The following is a 12,008-nucleotide window of genomic DNA, read 5'->3' as shown; positions in this document are numbered from 1 at the left end:
CCATACAAACCTTTATAAATATAAAACGTTACGCAACACGGTAAGAGTCACGTCCGCTTTTCTCGTAGTGAGCTTGGGCTGCCTGTGCCCTTCCGCGATCAGTTCACAGTGTCTACAAAAACCAACCACGTTGCAGATCAAGGCTAAAATGTACGTAAATCTCGACGGTGATTGGTCAATTTGCAGCACGCTTCACTTGACAATTACAATCACATGCCTATGATAAGTTTCCTTTTACCTCTGTTTAATGATTCGAAAAAAGTACATCCGTTCTTTTGCTTAAAATTGACCACAAAAGCTGTTGTCACCTATCTTGATGACATCAATCAATCAATCAATCAATACTTTATTTACCCACGTAGCGTCAAGGAGCTCATAGAGCTCGTTCAAAATACGTACGTGCCTCTAATATTAAGAATCTAAAAAACCTAAATACATACTGTCAAAACCTAATTGATTAGAAATTAAAGTAACTAACAATATATATTAAAATTTAAGTTTGTACAGTAAAATTCAAAGTCACTTAAATACAGGTATAAAATGGTGAAGCAATAGCTTAAATAATTTAAAATTAAGATTAAAAATTAAGTTTGTACAATGAAATTGAGAGTCACTTAAATACAAGTATAAAATGGAGAAGCAGCTAAAGTTTCAATGTTCTCAATAGCTTCTTAAAAAGGTTGATATTATTGGCCAGTTTTACACTTGTAGGTAATCCATTCCACAGCTGCGCACACATATAAGTGAAAGATTTTTTACATAAAATTTAAATTAAATTTAGGTGCGCACAATTAATGCGGGTTCCTCTCAGATTGTACATAGTTTCCCTAAAACTAAAAAAATCTCTGATATATTTGGGACCGTCGTTATGCAAATATTTATATAACAGAATAAGGGATTGTTGTTTCCTTCTCTGAGCCTATTCACTTCCTTGCACCACCGGCGCGTAGATTGTCTAAGATTTGACGAACATAGCCGCAGCTCACAGGCTGGAAGACAAACTGATCTAGCAGCATTTTGCTAGCGATTAGATTTACACTAGGATGATCGTTGAAGTCATTTTCACGGTGATTTGTTGAAACTACATTGGCGAAATAGCTATTAAATATTTCCGCCACCTGCCTGGGTTCCGTCGTGACCATACCGTTCTCAACAAGAGTTATGTTACTTAGGTTATTTATGCCAGAGTCAGGAAGAAGAGGCTTCATGACCAAAACTGAGAAGTCGACTTTATTTAATTTCCAATTAAATCCATACTTGCAGTTTCTACATTGTTGACGTATTGATATGGGCAAAACCCGCGGCTTCCGAATCAGTTATCATTGATTCAATCTGATTTGATTCATTACGGTGGGTAGGCGAGGTGGAAGCTAGGGACGTTATGTTCTCACTTGATGATGGTGCTGTTCCACGTTTTACTACAGCACGAGAGTATTCTCAACAGATTTTCAAGGAGCAGTGAAGTAGATTCATAAATCAAATTTTGCTGAGGCTTTAATTTTCTTTCCAGACCTTGTGGTAGAAGTCTAGTTACTGGAAAGTCCCTCAACTCTCTGTCATGCTTCGTTTTCCATGAATTCACTTTCCGAGTCGCTTCCGTACTCAACTGAGTATTTTAAATTCCATTTTAATTACCCCATATACCCACCCTCCCTCATTTTAGATCATATGCAATTATACTAGTTGTAGCAGTTGGTGTGATTCGTAGTTTTATTGCGTTTGTTTCAGCTCGTGATTATTTCTATCCTTTTACTATTTTCAATAAAACTTCTTTTGGAAAAATACTATTTCGTATTTTTGTTTTAGGAGCAAAAAAGGGGGAATAACCTATGTTGGTTCAAGTCCAACCCTGGACAAAAAATAACTTTGTGGCCATAAGTTAATCCTCTCCCTCACAGTCGTCATGCAGAGGAATCTTTTCGCAAAAGACAAGAGGTTTAGGCTAGGCGTAAACCGCCGAGAGGAGTGTATCTGCTTTGTTCTTCGTTCTTCTTGTTGTGTCCTTACTTAGTGGTTTTATTATCATCATCATCATCACCTTTACTCTGACAGTCCTCTGTCTCACTGGTCTATAGCTCCCCACCCCACACTTTCATCAAAACTTCCCTTTCCCTTGTTCCTTTCCCCCTTTTTTTTTTTTTAATATTTAAAACACTAATTTGTACTAATTATTCTGTGCGAGTTTAAATAAAAATTGACTTGACTTGACCTGACTTTACCTTTAAACATACGGTCACTAAACGAAAAGAGTAACAGTTGCGATTTTCACCTAATTCCTTTCAGCATTTGCCAAGAAGAAATATGAAAACTATTCATAAAGAAAGCTCATTAAATGTTGCTGAATCAGACTTACATATTTATAATCATTGAAAAAAATATCTTTTTTTATGGAACTTTGAAACTCCGACTAGTGATTAACATTTCCTGTTATAATATACACAATTGGGTACGTAAGGGTTTCCCTGTTGTTAAATAACTCATTCCTAGCTTATCAGCATCTTTAGTTCCACTTGAAAAAGTGAACTGTCAATCATACTCTTCAAACAACTACTATTCCTTTTTTCAAAAATCTCCGGGTTAGTCAAGACTCCTATTTTCCTGGGAGTTTGTATGCTATCAAAGAGTTACTATGCAACGTATTTCTTTTTACTGAGCCATTCATTCATGCTACTTTCCATCTTTGCCAGATTTAAGCTTCAAGCTAAACCTAGAAAAAAAAAAAAAACAAACAAAGACTGATGCTTTAACTCATTCAACAAGGTTTATTGTTGCACACATTACGAGGATCAACACTTCTTCAAAAAAAATATATATATAAGCCCAAGCATTCCAAGAAATATAAGGTAAGAGAGATAAAACTGTTCAACCTTTAACTCCCATGAGTGATCAGGACAGAATTTCTCCTTACAATATCAATATAATATTTAGTAAACAAAATATGAGATAAAAGAAAATATCAGTTACGGGATTATTAGTTGATCCAACATGAAATTCTCCACACTGACAGCATAACAATTGTATGGCATAGGGTAATAAGGATTACTAATGAGATCTTATAAGTGAAAGGTCTAACAGAACATATCTCCACCAAGCAGATCTCAAATGGTGAGTTGTACCAGTTAGCTTTTATCACCAACTCACCAGTGGTACGAGTAACCATCAAGGATTGAACTGCTATGAAATTTTATTCTTTCAATATATCTCACAAGGATCACTGTGTGAAATAAAGCTCACTGATCGCATGAGCTCTTAAATTAAGAACAGAATTCCATTTTGACATCATGCTCCTTGACCTAGAATCTCCTTCAATCTACAATTTATATAATCAGCAAGTGGATCCAGAGACTGCAAACGCACTACTGCAATAAAGACAAAAAGGCAAGTATACCTCTGATTTATTTCCATGGGGAAAATTGTGTTGGAATAAGAACCTTAGAAAATGCTTTTTTTTCAAAGGGAAGGCAGTCACAAACTAAAAAGAGAAACATAATGCACCATTATTTAGTAATACATTCCAACCACAATAAAATATCCACCTGTCTGTTACTTCCAAGGAGAGAACTCAGCTGGTACAAGAACTTTGTTATGTCCTTTTGCTAAAAAGGAAGAGCAGTCTCGTACTAAGAAAAAAGAAAAATAAGAAATGCTCATTTATTCATGTCACTGATGATGCCCTCCTTTCATTTAGCTAACATACCTACAAATTACCTCAATACTTTCATAAACGCCTCCTGGTTAGCTCAATTGGTTAAGTGCCGGATTGTTGTGTGGGAGGTCAAGGGTTCGAACCCCGGCCGGACCAACAATCAGGGTCTTAAAATAATTGAGAAGAATATGCTACCTTTCTAGAACATCAATCAAGAAATGGTTAGATATTCTAGTCTTCTCGGATAGGGACGAATAAATGGAGGTCCTGTCTCCTGCAGCTATTAATTAGGTTAGGCAGGGGATGTTAAAGAACCTACTTCATGAGATTACTGTGATGTGATCTGGCCTGGTTACTGGGAATTAGGGGGGAGGGGGCATCTGTTATATTCGCTTTCATTTGATTGTAAACTGCTTAGCAGTCTGGTAAAGTTCCCCGTACAGTGTTGTAAAGCGCCATGAGTTTAAGATAGGAGCGCTCTATAAATACAAGTTATTATTATATTATTATTATTACAAGTTTTTTCACTCAGATGTCCTTATCAATAAATTAAGGAAATTGATTCAACAGCTCTCAAGAATCATCTCGTTAACTCTTGCTTTAGGGTAAGATATCTAGGTTCCTCATTAAGGTTGGTTTCTGATTGGACAGGCTCTTTTGAAATTTTCATTTCCTTAACCCTTTACACCCTAAGCCCATTATGCATATTCTTCATACTGTTTGTCACACATTTCCAAAGGTGTTAACAAGGAATAATAATAATAATAATAATAATAATAATAATAATAATAACAATAACACCTTTATTTAGACACAATAACGTTTAAAGCTGAACAGCTTGTGGGGTCGTGTATAAATCTAAATAAACTCTAAATTAAATAAATTCAAATGGTTTTTGAGGAGAGGGGGAAAACCGGAGTACCCGCAGAAAAACCTCTTGGTCTGGGAATTGAACCCGGGACACATTGGCGGAAGGCGAGCGCTCTCACCACTATGCCAACCCTGCTACCCATTAGCAGAATTGTTTTTTAACAGTCAAGAGCTTCTTTAGTTGGTGATCATTTCTTCTATTCTCCTGACCTTCATGTGTGATTCAGGGGGTAATATTGTAAGGAGAAATTAGATGCTGGTCACTCTTATGCTGATCATTTCCTCTATTCTCCTGACCTTTATGTGTGATTCAGGGGGTGATATTGTAAGGAGAAATTAGATGCCAGGGTTCGACACTAACCTTTAACTTACACGTACTTGCCAAGTGGCTGGTGACATCTTAGATCTTACAACAACTTTGAACAGTTTGTTTACTAGCCAAACTGGCTATTGGACATCAAAAACTACTAGCCAAAACTGAATTTCTACTAGTCTGTGGCTAGTCTGTGGCTAGTTGGCTACTGTTTGTGTCGAGCCCTGGGCTGGGTTGTTCGAAGGTGGGTTAAGATAACCCAGGGTTAGTGTGAAATTTGATTTAGATCTAAAAGCTTTAAAAGACAGTTCAGTTTAATTCCATTTGTCTACAGTTCGATGATTGGGTGCTCTAAAAAGAATTGGGAAAATTATCCCAAAACGGCTTTAGAACAGAGAAATATAGAAATCTGGATTAAAATTTAACCCTGGATTTGCGCTAATCGGCCTTTGAGCAACTGGGCCCTGGATGATAGTCACTCTTAAGGTTTAAAGGGTTACGGTATTTAGGTATTGGGTAGTACACATGTTGTGGCAACTTTGACTTAAAGATCATATGAAATTTTTGGTAAAACACCCACCATCGGCATATAAAAATAAAATTATCTGATAACATATTGGCCTTACTTGCTTCAACCCATTCCTCAAGTCCTTGTGCTTCCTTACGAATCTTAGAACGATCATCTAGGCTTCGATAGGGCCACAACATGACAACTGAACAACCAAAACAAAAAAACAAAACAGGTTGAGACCAAAAAAAAAAAAAATTGAAATCAGCTTCAAGATTGCTGTACCAAACTAATTTAAAATGGTTTCAAGCTTTATGTTGATCTAGGTCTATGAACAATAATATTATTATTACTAACAGTACCTCTGTTTATGGGACCAAATTCAGTAAACCAGACACCAACTGGTTCAGAGAGCTTGCATCTCTCAAAAAATCCTTGAATAAACCTGTGTTCCCACTGCTCTTTTTTTCCGAGGATTAAATCATACATGCACAGTTCGTAAACACCTAAAATTAATGTAAAAATTTATTTCATTTAGTTCCTGAATCAGACACTTGCTGTGAACATAACAATACTAAGTTGTCAGTGTTTATTGCAGCTCTATTATCAGATACTCAGAGATAAATACTACTCAATTAACTTATTATAAGCAATCACAAAATTATATACATGTACTGTAATTAAGTCACATTCAGTTGATGATCATGAAATTTCAACTGCTACACTAATGGTTTTCAATAAGTACTAAGGTCTAGTGATGACACAATGCTATATGTAGCATCCTTGTTATATAACCATTGTGTGACATTTGAATTGTCAATACTATTTCAATAGTACACCTGCACTTTCCAAGAGAGGACTAAAAATTCAAAAATAAGAAAAACACTTTCTACAAAATAATTACCCTGAATAATAATGATAATATACTAATTATAATAACAATAATTTTTCAAGAAGGAGCCCACCTTCCAACTGAAGGCAATTCATGATGATCACTTTATTTTGTCATCTTTACTATTTTAATTATCTTTTGAACACTTTCATTCCCAAGATCTCATCAGCAATTGTCTTTACTGTCTGCCATATAATTTATATACATATATATTTACCAGTCTTCTCTCCGATCCCTTGCTAAACCAAACAACCTGGAGGGGAGGGTGAAGGTAAAATATTTGCGTAAATGGCTCCTGACTACGATTAGTCCCTGCTTTTCGGCAAAGTCCGTTGCGCAAATAGTAAAAAAAAACTCAGTGAGAAAAAATTTGATTTTAACGTGCTACACTTCACTCCCAGAGTTCCGCAACTGATTTTTTTTTTCTTTAGCTGGTGCAGCCGAACTTAGCCGAAAAATGTAATTTCTGACGTTTGAGTGACATGGGAACGAATCAGTCAGAAATTAATATCCTGACGGAACGTTGAAGAGGTTCGCGTGGCATCACGGTAGTTTCGGATTATTTAAGCTAGCGTTTCATTCTGGGTCGGTCAGTCTTAGGTTTGACCACTTTCTTTTTATTCTTTTTTATGTAATTTTGTTTTACAACTCTCTATAAAATATCGCTGCTTTCATTGAATTTTCTGTGTGATTAGTAGTGTAACTAGGTTTACTTTAATCACAAAATCATAAAAATTCTTTCTCTTTGGCCATCGTAGCTTGATAAGAAATAGCACACAAACTGCAGTTACAAACATGACAGTAAAACGCATGTTGGAAAACAAGATCAGTAAACTTTACTTGACGTTTCGTATGTTTCGACATACATCTTCAGAAGTGACAGTTAATTTTATGGTTGCATTGATCTTATGGTGATTTTTCAGAGCGCTCATCGCATCAAGTCCTTTTTTCCGTACAAAGACAAGATCAACCGTTCCCAAATGTCAAGGGTTGTTTATAAGGCTAGTTGTTGGGACTGCCCGGATTTTTACATTGGAAAAACAAAACGTAGATTGCATGACAGAAAAACTGAACATTTTAAAGGGTTCACAAGTGCCTGTCATACATCTGCTATCGCAGACCATGTCACGTCAACTGGTCACAACAGACCACGTCACGTCAACTGGTCACAACAGACCACGTCACGTCAACTGGTCACAACAGACCACGTCACGTCAACTGGTCACAACAGACCACGTCACGTCAACTGGTCACAACATGAAATGGGACCACTTTGAGATAAACAAAAGGTCGTTCTGATATTCATTGCAAGATAAAGGAGACTCTATTAATTCAAGAACTTAAACCTACTCTAAACGATAATATCAGCAGCGATAAGCTTTATCTGTATTAGTTTGCATCTTTGTATATGCAAATTTTTTCTTTTGTTCACTATTATGTTAATTAGTTACTTATCTTAAATTTAAACTTAGTCGCCACGTGTATTATTAACTGTCACTTCTGAAGATGTATGTCGAAACATACGAAACGTCAAGTAAAGTTTACTGATCTTGTTTTCCAACATGCGTTTTACTGTCATGTTTAATTTGTAACAGAAGTTTGTGTGCTATTACTTTAATCACCCTTTCCTCGGAGTATAGTGCTGCTGCATTAGATGAGGAATACGTTTCCACATATTTTTTGACCACTTCTAAAGAGTGGTTTTTTATTGGTTTTTCGTATCTGGCGTAGCACAAGCTATTTTTGTATAACCCTTCAGTTTAAGTGAATACTTACAGTACATTGTAGATTTTAGTAGGATGGGTATACTACAAGGCTGGCTGACTCATCCTAAATAAAACTTTCACATTGAATATCTCGCCTGAGTGTCGACAGAATGTTGGACCATTTGTAGTCTACTAAATACCGCCCAGTATGATCATGCGCACCGATCAATCGAAACTTCAACATACCCCTTCCCCTGAAAAACGCACGGGCATTTGACTGGCGTCCTCAGTGCCCTGGAAGTAGTGAATTTCAACCTTACCTGGCTAGGGTGGAGAATTTGGATAATCATTTCGGCGGAATACAAGTGTTTCATCTTTTAATATCAAGTGTTTAAAGGTAAAGAGTTCACTCCTGTGAGCGAATAGCTTGGGTAGGGTATTTGAACGAACCAATTTCGAAAGTTCAAATGCCCTGGGAGTTGCCCGTGGGGGTGTCGAAGCTTCGAAGTGATCTTCGAATTGATTTTCGAATTGATCTACGCATTCAAAATAACTGTTAGAGGTCCATTCTATTTGTTTCCCCTTCGATTTAGGAGCAGCCAGTAATACCCAAGTTTCTACATCCATAACCAACCTGGCCTTGAAGACAGTCTCAATAAGTCGTAATTTTAGAACTTCGACCGCCTTGTTCAACATTTTCTTTCGTTCTCAGTCCTTTTGTGACATTCAAACGCGTTGTCGGGGATAGAGCCCGATCAGATCTTGCCGAAGCAAATGCTAACGTGGGTCTCCACGTGTTCTGTGAGAAAGAGCGGGACCAGATCCCGAGGGTGCCCAAGCTTACCCAGGATCCCCATACGTCCTGCGGGATACAATGAGATTAGATCCCGCGGGAACCCAGCTGACCAGCCAGTTTGTCTTCTCCAAGCGACATAATTGAACTGAATAGTCTCAAATTGAGATAGGTTTTGACCAAGGGGCTTCTTATCCGGTGTCGTGTCTTATTTGTGTTTGGATATATCAACAAAAGTTGAAATGGTAAATTGGCCACCGTAATGATTACAAAAGCTGACGTTTCGAGCGTTAGCCCTTCGTCGGAGCGAATAGAGGAATTGTGGGTTGGTGTGCTTTTAAAGGCAGAAAATGGAGCTACGTTATTGGTGGGTGCATGGCAACGAGAAAAACATGAATAAATTAGTGGAATGAAAAGCGTTCATTGATCCCTGTGGGATTGAGACTGCCGGTTTGAAAGATGAGCTTTTGTTCAAGATTTTTACGGCTTTCCGTGCCACCTAAGTGCAAGGAAAGACCGCAGATTGCCATATGTTGCTTAGAATGATTAGGTAAATTAAAATGTCTAGCGACTGGTTTAGATGTGTCCTTGTCATTCCTTTCCACGTCTCGAAGGTGTTCTCGGAATCGGTCACCTAGTCTTCTGCCCGTTTCGCCGATGTATATCTTTTTGCAATAAGTGCAAGTTATGCAATAGATTACATTAGCGGAGGTGCACGTGAAGTGATCGGTGATCTTAATGGATCGTTTAGGTCCCGATATTTTATCAGTGTTGTGAATGAAAGGACACGTTTTGCATCGCGCACGAGCGCATTTAAAAGTACCTGGTTGCTCATTAGTCTGAAAAGAACTTCTGACCAAAAAATTGCCTAAGTTTTTGTCGCGTTTGAATGAAATGAGCGGAGGCTGCGAAAAGATAGTGCTTGTCTCTGGATCGTTTTGAAGTAATTTGAAGTTTTTATTTGTGTTTGCCCACTAAAATATTTTAAGAACGTAGCACGTGAATTCCAGCAATGCGAGTTCTAGCAAGTTCACGTGCACGTGACCTTTTTCGTTTCTTTTTTTATGAATAAGTACTTTGGAACTCTAGTTTTCGGGAAGTTGGTATCTAAGTTAGTTTGTAAAGTTCGCGAAGGGTTTTTGCAAAAGATTCAGAGAATTTCGAAGCGACGTGGAGCGACATAGGTAGAGAGGCTGATTTACGACGCTGTGGAACTCTGAAGAAAAAAGAAATTAAACGTGGAGTTTACATCCGGGGTCCTTTGCAGTACAAACTTGGGGATCATTTTATTTACCGGCGTCAGTTGCGCAGCCGTGACGTTCTCTCGTGTGACTCGCCTTTCGTGCTCACTTTGCGCTTACGTCCACAAGAATTATTAAGGCTGTCTATATTCGAGACTTATAGGAATTTTACGAAAGGAACGAGGAGAAAAGCCTACGGATAAGGGGGCTGTGCGGGAGGGGGGGTTAATGTATCTCCTTGCTTCCACATCCCTTCCTTGTAACACCTGAGGAACTCTGATCTGAAACTACTGATTATGTCGTGGGCTTGTCCCACGCTCGAGACATACTGAACACTTAGGCTTTCTCTTACTGGGATGTTTCCCGAGTGAGCACACTTCAAAGGAGTTTGATTGTACGACTAATCTATCGTTTATCAACAATATCTATTTTTACACTTCATGCAGTGATTGAATGAGTACAAGTAATGTGAATTCTGAAACAAACTTAAGATTATGTGGTTGGTGAGCAGAGTATTTGTAGTTCGCACAAACTGTTCTGAATGCGTTCTGTTTCATCTTAAACGAAAGGAAACAATTCAGTATTCAATATTGACACGTTCTACAGCAAACACAATAACACATTAACTCATTAGCAAAATGATCTCTTGATTTAACTTTACATTCTTCCAAATAATTTGCAAGGACGTGTCTAGCAGCAGACATACAAAAATAAATTGAGCCTAAGCTAAATAAATCAGTGTTCTCGAACAATTACAGAGATGATAAAAGCTACTTTATTTTCCACCCTCCATTGAAAAATTCAGGAAATGTTGAAACTATAGCTGCAAGCTTACAACTGATTAACTCTGATCCATCAAACTGCGCACAATACATTATTATCCGAAGACTTAACTCAAATTATCAGCCTGTTTCTAAGTAGTTTCTTCTTGCTCTTCTTTATCCTTTACTTCCTTCGAAAGCAGTATTAAATTTCTCATTTCCGAAAACATCCTCTCTTGCTCGACAAGTAGATGCTGAACATCACTTCTCAGAGTTCCAATTTCCTCCTGAATTTCTTCATTTGTCACTCTACTGAAACGGCCTCTGTCACGATGGCACATCTAAAGCGTGCGCAAATCAAACGTTTCAAATGTAAAAAAAAATATCTAGGATAGCGATGATCATAGTTGTGAACTGTAAACTCCAATGGGCAGAGACATTTTGTTATACAGGGTGGATAGTTTTATAAATGTTCACAAACATTTGAAAACTACACAGACTTGAACAAAGTTTACGTGGTCTTTTCAACACTGGATACCGACGACAAAGTTCTGCCATTCAATGATGGAAATTGATTCCAGCATCGAAGAGCTACCGTAGAGAGAGCTCCCTCGCCAAATGCTTCTGACTTAGCCACAGGAACAATCCCTTGTGGCTGGAGGAGCTTCCCCAGGTGTAATATGTTAGTTGATCATTGATGAAGCCAAACCATTTACAGCTCAATTTCTAGCCCACCGCCTCCTCCCCCCTCCCTTTCGAACATACCTTCGTGAGCACAGTAATGCCTTTAAATCCCAAGGAGACGAAGGGAAATAGTTCTTTTCCTGAGGTATACTCCATCGAAGAATGCTCTACTTCTTTACCGTTCAAGGTGAAGAACACAGTGATTTTACCCTTAGAGGCTTCTCCAAAATCAACCTCACAGGCGATGAGATCACCGCGGTAAGCCATGGCCCCTAAATGATCAATATTATAAATTTAGCACATAGCAAAAAGATACAAAAAAAAAAAAAACAAGAACAAACATAAGGTAACCAACAGTGTAACAACACTTTGTAAAATTAAACTTTTTTCTTTGCTGCTCGATCTTGATCAATGACCTACCTCTTCGTTCATCCGAAGACAAAGTTTAATCTCCCTTATTCTGTTTATACGAGAATTATCAATATCAATGATCCTAACAGTGTCATATGTTGATATGAATCTAGTTTTTCCTAGGCCTGTAATGTTTTCTCTGTAAAACATTTGATTGGCAAACAGAAGGCGAGGATTCGCACC

The 12,008-nt window shown here is 37.7% G+C and overlaps 2 protein-coding genes across 6 annotated transcripts in view; both read right to left on the bottom strand.

Annotated features, from left to right (window-relative positions):
- Positions 1-1,692: 1,692 nt before the first annotated feature.
- On the bottom strand, positions 1,693-5,838 carry LOC148741732 (protein NipSnap homolog). Of its 4 annotated transcripts, none has more exons than XM_088745332.1 (4): positions 5,700-5,838; positions 5,456-5,542; positions 3,537-3,620; positions 1,693-2,707 (listed from the first exon to the last, which is right to left on the bottom strand). In XM_088745332.1, exons 1-3 carry the CDS (start codon positions 5,824-5,826, stop codon positions 3,544-3,546), a joined length of 291 nt encoding a protein of 96 aa, XP_088601458.1. In that variant the 5' UTR covers positions 5,827-5,838; the 3' UTR covers positions 1,693-2,707; positions 3,537-3,543. The 4 variants fall into 4 exon arrangements, with proteins under 4 accessions (XP_088601458.1, XP_088601486.1, XP_088601468.1 ...); XM_088745360.1 differs by lacking the exon at positions 3,537-3,620 and adding an exon at positions 3,389-3,472; XM_088745342.1 differs by lacking the exon at positions 1,693-2,707 and adding an exon at positions 2,749-3,359.
- Positions 5,839-10,375: 4,537 nt separating this feature from the next.
- Positions 10,376-12,008, bottom strand: part of LOC111331394 (transient receptor potential-gamma protein) — a 40,942-nt gene continuing 39,309 nt past the window's right edge. For both annotated transcript variants that reach the window (XM_088745318.1, XM_088745317.1), the window contains 2 exons: positions 11,496-11,686; positions 10,376-11,071 (listed from right to left, as the gene is read on the bottom strand). In XM_088745318.1, coding sequence (XP_088601444.1) covers positions 10,883-11,071; positions 11,496-11,686 — 380 coding nt within the window. In that variant the 3' untranslated portion in view covers positions 10,376-10,882. The remainder of the gene's footprint in view (positions 11,072-11,495; positions 11,687-12,008) is intronic.

The sequence above is a fragment of the Stylophora pistillata genome, chromosome 1 (genome assembly GCF_964205215.1).
Source record: "Stylophora pistillata chromosome 1, jaStyPist1.2, whole genome shotgun sequence".
In the NCBI taxonomy this organism is placed as follows: Eukaryota; Metazoa; Cnidaria; class Anthozoa; order Scleractinia; family Pocilloporidae; genus Stylophora; species Stylophora pistillata.
The sequence above is the reverse complement of the archived record's forward strand: the minus strand, read 5'-3'. Positions and strand labels throughout refer to the sequence as shown.